The following is a 14,553-nucleotide window of genomic DNA, read 5'->3' on the forward strand; positions in this document are numbered from 1 at the left end:
GGGGCGTTGCCCCCGAGCCCCCACGGGGCGCGCTGCCCCCTCGACCCCCCGCGACCTGACCAGGCAAGTCGATCCTCGTTTGTGTGCCCCGCAGCGGCGAAGTGGCAAACAATTTTGCCTAAACGGATTGAGTCGAGCTTTTGAGTATTTGACCGAAGTCGATACGAAGTCACTTTAATCGATTTTCAATTCTCGATTTATTTAACCAATATCCAACCGTTTTTAATATGGAAAAAGGTATCTCTCCTTAATCATTCATCCATCGAGTAAACTTTTGGTTGATTATATGTTTGTGTTTGAAATTTTTTGTTTACTCTCAAAATTAAATTGGAAGCTTATTAGGATAAGCCTATGTTTTAAAACCCACAGAATCTGTTCACATTTAATTTTTTTTTTTAATAAAATTTTATTTTAATAGGAAATTTTTAGGATGAAAGGTATTAAGTCCATGATGTGTATAATAACTGAGCAGTATTTATGAATGTCTGTTAAAATTAAAATTTGACTTTACTTGAACCGAAAATAAACTTATAAGTAACTTTTCAAAGTAGCCTAACATGGGAATACTCTTCACAAAATTGATTTATTCCTAGACTAAATAAAATGCGCAAGGTTGGATCATCCAATCTGAAGCAACTTCTTGAATATCCATTTTGTTAATTATTATTAGATACTATGTCAAACGTTGAGATTTTGGGGGCTTCCAATTTTATATGGAACAAATGTTTTCTAAATGGTAATGTTCAAACCATTAATATTGTAGGGACCTTCACCTATTTGAAGTATTAGACCTATTCCACTTCTAGTTAGAGTCAACCTTCTACATTCCAATTAATGTGCAAGTAAGGTATAATTTAAAAGTTGATAAAAGTTACAAATTTTACGAAACGTGTGGTTAAAATTAAAATTTGATTAATGAAAAAGTCGATAAATTAAAAAAAAAAAAATTTGTCAAACAAGCCATCAATAATATTGCTAAAACTTCAACCCAACACTACCTATCTCACATTAGAGTTAATATTTATCCATTCAAATGACAGAGAGACGACGTGAAATGGCTCCTTCAACCTCCAATCTGAAGCAACTTCTTAAATATCAATCCAAGTGCAAAAGGCTCGAGATGTTTGATGGCCAGGGACAACTCGTTCTAATTGTCACTCACTTTATAATAAAGTTGTGTTCTGAAGATGATGAAATAATTATTTTATTGAAGAGCCTTGAAGATTCAGCGAAGCTTTGTTGGATTTACAGCCGTCATAGTGAAGAAGACAGAAAATTTTCCACCATGTTCTGGAATTTTATAACACAGCTTAAAGTGTTCTTCGAAGTCCCAAATTTTAAGAGTACTGCAAATCCCAATGAGGTTGTTGCGGCCTTTGTTGACCTTCTCCTTGAACTCTTAGAAGAAATACTTCATCGTCGGCCATATTTCATTCATGGAAAGGTCGAAAAATTCATTCAAACTCTAAAGATGGAGCTGAAATTTCTTATCACCTTTCTTGGGGATACACCATCTCAGCTCACTGAGCTTGAGACAACCAAGAATGTATTGAAAGATATTGAAGCTGTGGCCAATGACGTGGGAAGCTTCTTATATTCATTCTTTCTCAACAAAGATCGTATTTCTATAGGTGAAATGAATAACTCTCTTTCTGATTTGTTGAGAAATGTGGAGCTTGTGAAAGAAAGCATCACTACGCACTGTTTCACAGTGGCTCATATATGGTCAAGCCGTATGACTCCAAAGATTGCAGTGGTTTCCCTCTCTTCTGTTGATTCTATCCTTGATTATATAGAGGATAGAATCAACAATGATGACAGGATTGCTGATGTGAAGGATCAAATTAGAACAATCCATCAGAACTTGACGAATTTGAAGAATAGCGTAAAAGAACTTGCAATCCATCCGGAATGTGAAGAATACTCTATGCAACTTATTAACGTAGCATTTGAAGTTGAATACATCATCCACTCATTTGCTCCTCAGTCATACATCACCCTCAGGATTCTTCAAGTCACTGAGAAGATTATACCTATGATGATGCAACTCCAAAAACTGAAGAAGAATGATTCTGGAAAGCTAAAGGTTGCAGAATATGATTCTGGAAAGCTAAAGGGTGAAGATTATCCAAGGAAACATGGACCATTGCTAGTTCAAGGGGTTCAAATTGGAGAAAGTCATCTATATCACTTTATGGATGCGGAAATGAAAATTATAAAAATACTCCTTGAAGGACCTGAACTACTAGCTATTTCCATTATTGGCATGCCTGGACTTGGCAAGACAACATTAGCAAATAGGTTATATAACAATCCAATGATTATTAATCATTTTCACAGGAGGATCTGGTGTGTTGTCTCTCGAACTTACCAGAGGAGAAATATTTTAATTGACATTTTGATGTCAATAGACACCGATAACAAAGACCAATTTCTGAATATGGAAGATGAAATGTTGACCGAACTGATCTTCCAATATTTAAAGGGGAAGAGATACATCATCATCATGGACGATATATGGAATGTAAACGCATGGGATGATATAAAAAGATGCTTTCCTGATGACCGCAATGGAAGCAAAATATTGATCACCAGTCGAAACATGAATGTTGCCTCTTCAAATTATCGCTGCAACTTCTCTCTTCGTCTCCTGCGGGAGGATGAAAGTTGGAATTTATTGCTGGGGAAGGTGTTCAACAAAGAACGCTGCCCTCCAGAGTTGGTAGATGTCGTAAAGAAAATTGCAAGAAATTGTGGTGGATTACCAATTACAGTTGTTATGATAGCTTCGGTACTTAAGAATTTGGAGAAGAAAAGATCTTTATGGATGGAAGTTGCTGAAAATATAACTTCATACATCTCTAAAGAGACAAATGAGTACATGAGTGTGCTAGAAGAGAGTTATAATGATTTACCATTGTACTTGAAACCATGTTTTCTTTACTTTGGAGTATTTGAGAAAGGAAGGGAAATCCCAGTACGGAAGTTGAAAATGTTATGGCATGCTGAAGGATTTATAGGGAAAGTGGAAGATAAGAGCTCAGAGGATGTGGCACAGGAATATTTAATGGATCTAAGTAATAGAAACTTGTTGCTACTTGCTAAAAGAAAATCTGACGGTGGAATGAAATCATGTACTATCCATGGTGTAATGCATGACATGTGCTCGAGACTGGCCGATAAAGATAACTTCGTGAAGGCGATCACAGAGTAAGCTCTCTCTCTCTCTCTCTAAAAAGATAACCCTATTTTTCTCTAGCTTTTTGTCAATGTTTCTATTTTACCCTGCTAATGCTGCTGACGAATGTGGTGATCATGTCAAACGTTGCTGCTGTTGCTGATATGGTACATTGAGGTTCTTCAGTCGATTATCAATATATGAGCAACACCACTGCCTAAGCATTCACTCTCACTCAATTCCTTCTTTCTCAAGACCTTTCGGCCTACATATTCGCTCTTTGTTGGGGTATTTACCTGATCCATCCGCATTCATCTTTTCCAGCTTGAAACATCTTAAGGTATTGGACTTGTCAAGCACAGATTTGAGATTGTATAATCTGTCAGGAAGTGAAGTGTTGGCTTCCTTAAGGTTCTTGGCAGTTTCATCTATTCCATCATCAGTAGAGATATTCAAGAACCTAGAATTTCTTTTGGTGGATAACAAAGAAGTAGTGGAAATCCCAGTTATCCTTTTAAATATGGTGAAGTCGAGATGTGTGCATTTCAGTGGTGGTGCACAATTCAGTGAATCTTGGCGTCAAGCAACTCATGATGAGAGCTTCCAAATGAAAACCCTACAAAATCTTTCTTTTATTTTCATTTATGACGAAAATGACGAGAAAATCCTGAGATCTTTTCCCCGTCTTCGCATGCTGAAATGCAAATATACAGTGTTTTGGGATTCATCAAAGAACCGCTATCGCTATCCTGCCTTACACTACCTTAGTCAGCTTGAATACCTTAATATATCATTCCGATCGAGTTATGAGTCAGATGGCATTACTCCCGGATTGATCAGTTTACCCTCGAGTCTTAGAAAGCTAACTCTCTGTAACTTCGATTTATCTCGGATGCATATGGAGATAATTGGGAAGTTACCCCGCCTTGAGGTTCTCAAGTTACGAGATGATACAATTCAGGGAAAACGGTGGGGACATAAACGAAGGTGAATTCATACGACTCAAATACTTGGAACTGGACGCGGTACAGATCGAACATTGGAATGCCTATTATACTCCTTTCCCCTCGCTTGAAAGACTAGTATTGCGAAGCTGCCAACATTTTCAGATTCCTTCCAGTTTTGGGAAAATTTCAACTCTACAGAAGATTGAGGTACTTGGCTGCACAAAATCCGTTGAACGCTCTGCTTTTCAAGTCAACGTCGAAACTCTAGGCTTGGGGAATGACGCCTTCGAAGTCATTGTCTCCAGCTCTGGCTCTTATGGTAAGGTTGGCAAGTACAGCATCAGTTTTTGCAGCTACATCTAAGAATTCATTATTAATTTACTCGTTGATTTCGAACAATTATTTATTTATTATTATTAATATTTTTTTCCTTGCAGACTTGTGAAGCTGAAATGATGCTGGAACTTGTTTGTGGTGGGTAAAATCAACTAACCAAAATTGTGAAAGTTTTAATAATTGGTGAAATACATTGTACTCTATTTTTGGTTTCAAATGAAATCGGAGACTCGTTCTGTGCAAGGACCTGAATTTGTTTGTTTATTAAGCGCATGAGTTTATTTTAGTTCAAATATACGTCTTATAAGAGGAAAAATCGTAAATTTAGTCTCTATCCTATCCCCTTATTTGCAAAAGGAGCCTCGTTCTATTCTTTTTGCATTAAAATCCCCACGTTTAATTTTTGTTGCAACGAGGTTCTTAACAGATATCATTTAGAGTATTGCACTTACATCATAGTTTTCGCTTGGTGCTTCACATTTTAGTTGCAATTAAAGTCTCCAACATTTGCTCATTGTCGTATTAATGTTCCTAACTTTTTTCACTGCATTCTTATCATTAATCTTCAATTTAATTAAATTAGAATATCTTGTCTCTAACTATGGTTTCTTTCCAAAAAATTATATTAGGAGTGCATAAAAGACTTCTTTGCCCTTCATAATGTGAAAGACGAAATATTTTTCCCTTCATTTCAAATCACGCTAACAAATATTTTTACAATTCTTAGAATATGGTAAAGTTAATCGTAGCAAACGACCAAATATTCTATTCTTGAGGTCATATAGAAAGCCCAATACACACCAAAACATAATTGTCCCCGTTTGACCCCCTTTTTTTGGAAATGAAAATGGGAGGAATAGTGGTTTTTTTAAAAAATGAATGGTTGAAAAAGACAGATTTTTTTATTTATTTACGTGTAATATTATTTTATAGAAGATTGTATAGTTGAAAATAGAAAAGAGAAAAGAGAAAAATGGAATGTAATTTAATGAGTACCAAACAGGGCTAGGTTGCATGGAGTCCAAGTCAAAAAATTCACACATTAGTTATTAAATTTAATATGTTTAGGATTATATAACCAACGCATTCAACAGGGGTAGCTAAGCTTTTATCGACTAAATCATCATCTTAATTAAAAAGTTACCTTAACATCATCACAACCAAGCAATGAAATTAATGTAGTGTCTTAAATTTTATCGTTACAAGGTTTAATTAATTATTCCTTGTTATTGTCCTTGAAAAATAATATTCTATTTAATTTCAATATCAAACCTTGACATATTATATTTTTACGTGAGTATGCTTTATTCATCACGTTTTTTTCAGTACATTACTACATTCTGAATTAATTTACAAGGTTCACTAAGCAAATTATGATTACTTGAAATTTTCCTCAACTTTCCATAATATACTTTTACGTGTAATTTACCATCATATTCTTAGATTAGGGTTTTTTTTTCCCCTAACAACATTATAGAAATTGTCTACGAACTAAAGTGATCATTTATATGATGATGTATTAGATATATTGAATCAACTGATTGTAATTGGAAAAATAAGTTGATTTTTCTCTAAAACTTAAACTATACATGCACGCCTGTGGAAGAAACTGTAACTGTGTAACATATTTATTTATTTAATATAAGATGAAAAAGAAATAGTTGAAGCTTGTTTGATTATTTTATTTTTCTTATAAATTTTATTTATGGGTATGTATGATCACATCATAGGTTTCTTCATTTTATCACATTTTAATAGCATTTAAGACTTTTTCAATATTTGTTTATTGTAACAATTATATTCTCAACACTTTTTGTCAAATTTTTATCATCAACCTTCCAAGATTAGCACACCACATCTTTTATAATAATTTTCATTAAAAAATATCTTGAAAATGCTTGAAATGACATATCTATCATATGTTTTTAATCATATTTTTAAAGTAATACAACTTAAATGGGTTCGTTATTTGAAGTTTATTAATTATTTTAAAATATTTCATAAAATAAAACTTAAATGGCTTCTCTATACATTTTATAATTGTTTTAGGAGTGATATGAGCAACAATAGCCAGAGAAAATTTTGACCATATGCTCATAGACAATGGAAATCCAATGTCTGTCTTATATGTAAGCACTTTTGATCAAATGAAGACATATTATCAATGGATCCTATGACGGAGCCTTACTTTTCTACCAGAGGAGATCAAGTCCCTCGTGGACATGTCACTCTATTAGTGACAGTAGGTGAGGAGCCTCGGGTGTACTGATGATATATGAATTTCTATATTTTGGATGAAAAGTCAGTTTATGAAGAAATTCTTGGGTAGCCTACTATGAGACAAGCAAAAATAACACTCTCTCTTCATCAATAACATGTTTAATTCTTCATTAATAGAGGCGGAGGGAATCATGAGGAGAAGTCATCTCAGAATCTATGAAGACTGCCTCGTGAGTTCTCCAAGAGCATAATAGCTGTAGTGGAAGCAAGTAACCTAGATGAGTTAAAAAATTTCTTGAAAGCAAACCTGGATGTATTAGATTGGAAACATGTTGATATGGTAGGCAAAGATCCCAAAGTATCTTGTCGCTCCTTGAAAATGGACCCCAAAATAAAACCTAAGATTCAAAAAAGACAACCAATGAGCTTTGAAAAATATCAAGCATCAAAAAGTGAAGTTGATAAATAGTTGGAAAACAATTTTATTCGCGACGCCCAGTATCTAGTTTGGGTATGTAACCCGGTATAAATTCCGAAAAGTAATAGAAAATGATGAACTTATCAGGATTTTAGAAATCTAAATAAAGCATGTTCCGAAGATAGTATTTTGCTCCCCAAAATTTATTAGCTGGTGGGTGCAATAGCGGGATATGAATTATTAAGTTTTATGGACATGTAGTCCAAGTATAATCAAATTTCCATGAATGAACCAGGTGAGGAGCATACTGCCTTCATAATGGATCAAAGACTATATTATTACAAAGTAATGTTATTGGGCTAAAAAATGGTGGTGCCATATATCAAAGAAAATGTTCGTGGATCAAATAGGCAAAATTATGGAAGGAGATACGATGACATGCTCGTCAAAATACTCAAAGCTGAAAATCATTTAAAGAATCTAGAGGAAGCCTTTAACATACTGCTGAAACATCGAATGAAACTAAACCTGCTGAAATGTGCTTTTGGAGTTATGTATTTACGGTAAATTAGCAAGGCATTGAAGTGAGCTCTAATAAAATTTGAGCCCTAATTGAAATACAATCTCCAACAAAGCTTAAAGAGGCAAAAGCTTAGACAGAAATGGTTGCACCCTTAAGTAAATTTATTTCACGAGCTACATATAAATGCTTTCCAATCTTCCAAACATTAAAGAAGGGAAAAGATTTGCATGGACTGATGGTCATGAATAAAGTGACAATCAACCTCAGTGTGTTTGGCGTGCTCATGAAAGAAGGGATTGCTTGCAATCTAAATAGCACTAGTATTGCCGGCATGGAGAGAAGTAGGAACCAAATAATCTCAGAACACGCTGAAGACATGTCACGAGACTCAGCCTCAATAGATGATTTAGAAACACGATCTTGTTTCTTACATTTCCAGGAGATCAATGCATCACCCAAAAACATACACCAACTCAAAGTAGTCCGTATTAGGACACCTGGCCCAATTAGCATCACTGTAGGCCAAGAGCTAAAAAGAAGCCCCTTTAGGAAAGAACAAACTACGAGTAGATGATCCACGAAGATAGCGAACAATACGGCGAATAGCCACAAGATGAAGATGCTGAGGTGAAGACATAAACTGGCTGACTTGATGTATGGCATATGAGATATCTGGGCAAGTGGTGGTTAAATAGATAAGACTCCCAACTAGACGACAATATAAAGTAGGGTCTTCCAGAAGATCCCGTTCGTCCTTCTTGTACTTTACATTGACTTCCATAGGGGTATCTAAAGAAGAGTCTTCCAAGCCATCCAACGCAATAAGATCCCGAACATACTTATGCTGGTTTAAGAAAATACCTTGATCCCGATGATGAACTTCTAGGCCCAAAAAATATGTAAGCTGACCGAGATCTTTCATGTGAAAAGTGGCATGCAATAACTGTTGAATCTTAGAAATGAAACTACAATCTATCCCAGTAATGATGATATCATCCACATAAACCAAAAGAGGTACAATACTTGAGGCAGATTTGTGAAAAAAGAAAAAAGAATCATATTGACTCTGTGTAAAACTAAAGGTAATAAGTGTGCGAAACTTCTCAAACCAAGCCCGAGAAACCTTCTTGAGTCCATACAGAGAACGTAGTAGTCTACAGACACCATGAGGAGAAGAACTAGTCATACTGGAGGGAAGCTTCATATAAATTACCTCATGAAGATCACCATGAAGAAATGCGTTCTTCACATCCAATTGATGAAGTTTCTGTGACTGGGAAGCAACAATAGCTAAGACTGTCCGCACAGTGGTCATTTTGGCAATAGGACCAAATGTCTCCTCATAGTCAAGTCCATATTCTTGTTTGTTAACCATGGCTATAAGACGTGCTTTGTATCGATCCAAAGAGCCGTCAAAACAAAGTTTCACATAGAAAACCCATTTACTCCCAATAGGTTTCATCGCTGGAGGACACGGAACAATGTCCCAAGTGTGATTCTCTTCAAGTGCCTAAAGCTTTGCTTTCATTGCATTTTTCCAACACTCATGTTCCATAGCTTGTTTATAAAAAGAGGGAATGGAAATAGTAGATAAAGTAGCAACAAGAGAGACGAGAGATGAGAAACCATACTGATCAGGTGGTTGAGAAGGACGTGTAGAGCGATAAAGATAGGTGGGAACTATAGTAGGATCAGATGGTAGAGTGGGATCAAGAGGGGGCACAGAAGGAGTGGTACCCGACTCACGAGTACGTCGTTCATATACAAGTCTTGATTTAAATTGTGTCACTAGAGGAGAAAAAATAGAGAAGTTAGGCAGGATAGATAAAGAAATAGATGGCAGCTCAACATGAGACAAAAAATATATATATATATTGGTTTCAAGGGAAACCACATTCCTAGAGATATGGATGCATTGAGTATGAGGATCATAACAAACATAACCCTTTTGAGAGACAACATAACTAAGGAAAGCACACTTAACAGATTGAGCAGTAAGTTCATGTCACTCATGAGGAGGAAGATGCACAAAACAAATACAACCAAATGTATGCAGATCAGAGTATGACAGTGCATGACCATACAACCTAAAGAATGGAGAAGCATGACTTAAGGTGGGAGATGGTAAACAATTAATTAAATGAACTGAAGTGGAAATTGCTTCACACTAGAATCGAGAAGGTACAAATGAGTCAAGTAAAAGAGTTCGCACCATACACAGAATGTGACGATTCTTCCTCTCAGCAACACCGTTTTGCTATAGTGTTGAAGGACAAGAACGCTGAGAAATGGTACCCTTGTTTTGGAGAAAGTCCTGAAACTCATTGGACATATATTCTCCTCTAGAATCAGATCGCAAGATCTTTATTCCACTAGAAAATTGAGTCTCAAGAAAAGCAAGGAAACGTTTAAAAACTAAAAAGACCTCGGCTTTGGCCCTTAAAAAATAAACCCAAGCAAAGCGACTGAAATCATCAATGAATGTAACAAAGTACTTAAAACATGCATGAGAAATAATAGGCAAAATCTCCCAAACATCACTATGAATAATATCAAAACATTGTGAGGCACGAGATCCATGAGAAGGAAAAGTAAAACATTACATTTGCCAATTTTGCATGCTATACAATCAAAAGAAAGATCAGAAGAACATGTTTTATTACCCAATAAATCAGAATGAAATAAAGTACGAAGTACATCCGAGTTTGGGTGCCCTAAACATTTATGCCACAATTTAGCATCGATAATAATAGCATTATATGCAAAGGAAAGTAAAGGAGAACTAGGAAAAGGATAAATATGCAATGGAAAGAGTCGTCCACTTTTGGCCCCATCGCTATCATCTTCCCTGACACCTGATCCTGTACAACACAACCACAGCGAGAGAAATGCACTTTGTAATTGTTATCAACTAATTGACCAACCGAAATTAAATTTGTAGAGTGGTTAGGAGACAAAAATATTAGTGAAGGAAGAGGAAAGGTTACCAACAACGCTGATAGGTAGAGAATTATCATTAGCGGTATGAATTTTTAGATTGCCATCATATTCTCTTACATTGGAAAGAGGGCTAACGGTATTTTTCATGTGATTAGAGGCTACGGAGTCAAACAACCACGGCTTAGAAGATGCAGTATTACCTGAGAGTCCAAAAGCAGAGAATGCAGAATTGATCATTTGCTGTACCATTTCAGATGTGAGGGTGGATGTAGAAGTGGGCATAGGAACAACTTGTGAGGTAGTAGACAATGTCGTAGAGCCAGAGGCACCAGTGGAGGCATGATAGACAGCAGTATGCTTCTTTTCAGGTCAAATGGGACAAACAGAGATGTGATGACCTGGTTTCTTGCAGTAATGACAGTGTTTCTTAGGACATTCCTGAGCATTGTGACCAAAACCTCTACAGTTGTAACACTGGACAACAAGCACGTCTCGACCTTTATTGCTCCCTTGTACTGCATAAGCCACATTAACATGACTACCAACAGTATCCCTATGTTCCATGATAGCCTGGGTAACTATACATTGCTCATCATAAAGAAGTTCATCCAAACAAGTATCCAGAGATGGTACAGGATGACGATTCATCAGATTAGATTGTGCAGCCTCAAAATTGGGACGTAACTTAATCAAGAATTGGTCCCTCTTGCTTGTCTCATGCATTGTTTGAATAGCAGATAGAGTTGCAGCGGGAACATTAGCATAAACAATATCTAAATATTCAACCCAAAGATTTTGAAAACCTGAAAAATATTCTTCAATCGATAGACTTCCCTGTGTCAAATTAGCAATCTCATACTCCAATTGAAAACGTCTAGTGGTATTGTCCTGTTTGTACACCTTACCAAGATAAGCCCACATATCAGCAACAATTTTGTAAGGCCTCGGATTGAGAATGAGGTGAGGCTCAACTGAACTAAGAATCCACGTCATGACCCGAGCATCTTTGATTTCCCACTTTGATAAAGCCTCGACATCTTTTGGAGCGAGATCACTTCCATCAAGATGACCCCATAACTCTTTTCCTTTGACTAATTGAAATTGGAATACCCAAACTGAGTAATTTTTCCCATTAAAACGAATCAAGAAGGAGTCTAACTTGTCAGATGACATGATGGAATAAAATATTCAACCCAAAGAAGATATCCACACCACAAATCACACTACAAACCGCAAAGCCCAACAATGGCCCAAAATTGAATAAATATCCAGAGGCCCAAATGAATAAATCACAAACCAGAGACATAGAGAGGCTGTCGACCGAAGGCTACAGTACTCACTTAAGAACTACCGATCCACCGTCCACACTGCTGAACCAGAGAAGACAGTATGTGGATACCAACCAAAGGCAGAACCGACCAAGATTTTGAGTTACACCACTTGTTGGAATCGAAAAGCTGTAAAAGAAGACGGGGAATCACACGTCCAACACCAACGACCAACCTTAACACTGAAATAGGGATGTCCAAGCAAGAAGAACCCATGGCACGGAAGAACTTGGACAAAAGAACCTACGGCAGGGAAGAACTTGAACAGAAAGTCACACCCAGTAAGAAGTTAGAACCCTAGCTCTGATACCATGTCAGAAAGGCCGAATAATTGAGAGAATTTCTGTAAAACATGTTATTCCCTTGTTGTTTCTATTGTGTATATATATAGTACAATCATTGAATATACAAGGAAAGTAAATAAACATAATTCCTAAAAATCAGCTTCCTTCCCAAATATAAATCTAACTATAGACGGTAACAACTAGATATCTTGATATGGAAAATTTGTCCCTCGCCCTTGTGGTAGAATCAAAGAAACTGCGTCCTTATATCCAAAATCATGGTATTCGAGGTATTGACCAATTTTTCGCTCAAGAAAGTACTACGAAGGCCTGATGCATCGAAAAGACTAATGAAGTGGGTAGTAAAATTGGGACAATTTGAAATAAACTATAAAGGGTGATCCATGATCAAAGCTTAAGCATTGACATATTTCATTAACGATTTGTCAAATGTTCCCATTCTTAAAACTGAGCCTGAACTGGAAACTTGGAAAGTATTTGTGGATGTTTCATCGAGATAAAATTATGTTGGGAATAGGATAATCCTAACAAGCCTATAAGGACACAAGCTGAATTGTACCTTAAGATTTACTTTTAAAGCAACAAATAGTGTGGCCGATTACGAAGCCTTACTAGCTGGCTTATGATTGATTGAAGAAATGCATACCCAAAAAATAGGTCCAGAGTCAGCGGTAAATGAAGTCAATTGAAGGTTCGCTGCCAAAGACAAAATGGTCACATATCTGACCGAAATCATGTTTTTATCACAATATTTCAATAAATTTGAGCTCTTGTAGATCCCTAGAGAAGAAAATGGATACATTGATGAATTATCAAAATTGGCAAGTACGAAAGATATGGAGCTATTCAAAACAATACCAATGGAGTTATTGATAAACCCATCAGTTAATCGAAAAGGGAAGAGCGCGTGGATGCAAGGGAAAGGTTCATGGATGCTCAAGATTATATCCTACTTAAAGGACGGAACATTCTTTGAAGATAAAAGACAGCAAGAAAATTACGAGTATGAGCAGTTAGGTACGCATTGTAAGACGACATTTTTTGAAGATGAAGGTATACACTCCCTTTGCTTAGATGTGTGATGGATGATGAGGCAACTTAGGTAATGAGAAAACTATAAGAAGGTATATGCTAGAATCATGCCAGTAGTCACTCTTTGGCATAAACGCAGGATATTCTTGGCTAACTACTAAGACAAATGCCATAAATTTCACTAGAAAATGCAAAAGGTGTCAAAAACTTCGCATCCATACCTCAGCAACCCGTACAATAATTAACCACTAATAGTAGTTTTCTCTACCTCAATGGGTTGCTAACAAGAAATTTTAGCTTTGTCATGAGATCTTTGATTGGACCCATAAGAGATAACAAGAATTATAGGCGAGGATGCGAAATTATTTCTTAAATTCCTACTAGAGAATCGATAAAGACCGGAACAAACTTTATTAGTCTTTAAAATAACTTTAGACAATTGTGGCCTTTTTACGATTGCGAATACCTTAAGTTCTTTCATGGATGACATGAGCATTTTGGAGAAGTTTATAAAATCTTCACTATTTTTTTTAGATAAGCAACGCTCTGCAGACATGTTAAGCTGCTCTATCATATCTATCACTTTGTCATCTTTATAATGCGAAATTATTATGAAGTGGATGACATTCAGAATGAACTTTTCTGGATAAAGGTTATAGAGTGGGTGTGAATTATTAAGGATGTACTTTATTTGTTTTTCTGGAGAGGTCAACATCAAGCAATTTTGGTACAATTCTCACAAACACAATTAATCATGACTGCATTTGCCCCTGTGGTTGTATTTTTACCAGCAGTTCCACTAGCTTTATCAAATTAGCAATATGAGCATTTGTGGATATTGGATAATATGTTGTCTGACTCTTGAATTCCAGGCACTTTCTTTGGGATTACTCATTTCAATGAAAACATAGAGTGTGTATTTGCAATCAACCCAAACATGTCCAATGCTTGTTGAACCGATTTATTGACGATAGAGCTGTTTGCTAAATAATCCACCTGAAATTTAGACATGGGTGAAAGTCCAGCGTAGAGGTTTTACACATGATTACCTTGCATATCCCCTAATTTGAACATTTTCTCAACAACTCCTTAAATATGTCCCATGATTTGTGGTAATTGCTGGGATGTAGAGATATCCAGCCGCATTTTTACCGCTTTTAGATGTAGAAAATATTTATTGCAGAATTTCCTTACCAAGTCATCATATGTAGTGATACTTCCATGTGGCTCATAATCCAACCATTTCAATACTCCATAGGTCAATATATAAGGGAATAACGGAAGTTTGATTGCGTTCTCTTTAATCTTTGTGAATTGGAAATTCTG

The 14,553-nt window shown here is 36.1% G+C and overlaps 1 protein-coding gene across 4 annotated transcripts in view; it reads left to right on the forward strand.

Annotated features, from left to right (window-relative positions):
• Nucleotides 1-4,754, forward strand: part of LOC111365331 (putative late blight resistance protein homolog R1B-14) — a 7,176-nt gene extending 2,422 nt beyond the window's left edge. For 3 of the 4 annotated variants that reach the window (XM_022985793.1, XM_022985794.1, XM_022985792.1), the window contains 4 exons: nucleotides 219-237; nucleotides 1,041-3,210; nucleotides 3,365-4,444; nucleotides 4,563-4,754. In XM_022985793.1, the coding sequence (XP_022841561.1) occupies nucleotides 228-237; nucleotides 1,041-3,210; nucleotides 3,365-4,169 (2,985 nt within the window). In that variant the 5' untranslated portion in view covers nucleotides 219-227 and the 3' untranslated portion in view covers nucleotides 4,170-4,444; nucleotides 4,563-4,754. The remainder of the gene's footprint in view (nucleotides 1-218; nucleotides 238-1,040; nucleotides 3,211-3,364; nucleotides 4,445-4,562) is intronic. The other variant, XM_022985795.1, reaches the window with a different exon arrangement.
• The last annotated feature ends 9,799 nt before the right edge of the window (nucleotides 4,755-14,553 follow it).

Source organism: Olea europaea, chromosome 17 (genome assembly GCF_002742605.1).
Source record: "Olea europaea var. sylvestris chromosome 17, O_europaea_v1, whole genome shotgun sequence".
Classification (NCBI taxonomy): Eukaryota; Viridiplantae; Streptophyta; class Magnoliopsida; order Lamiales; family Oleaceae; genus Olea; species Olea europaea.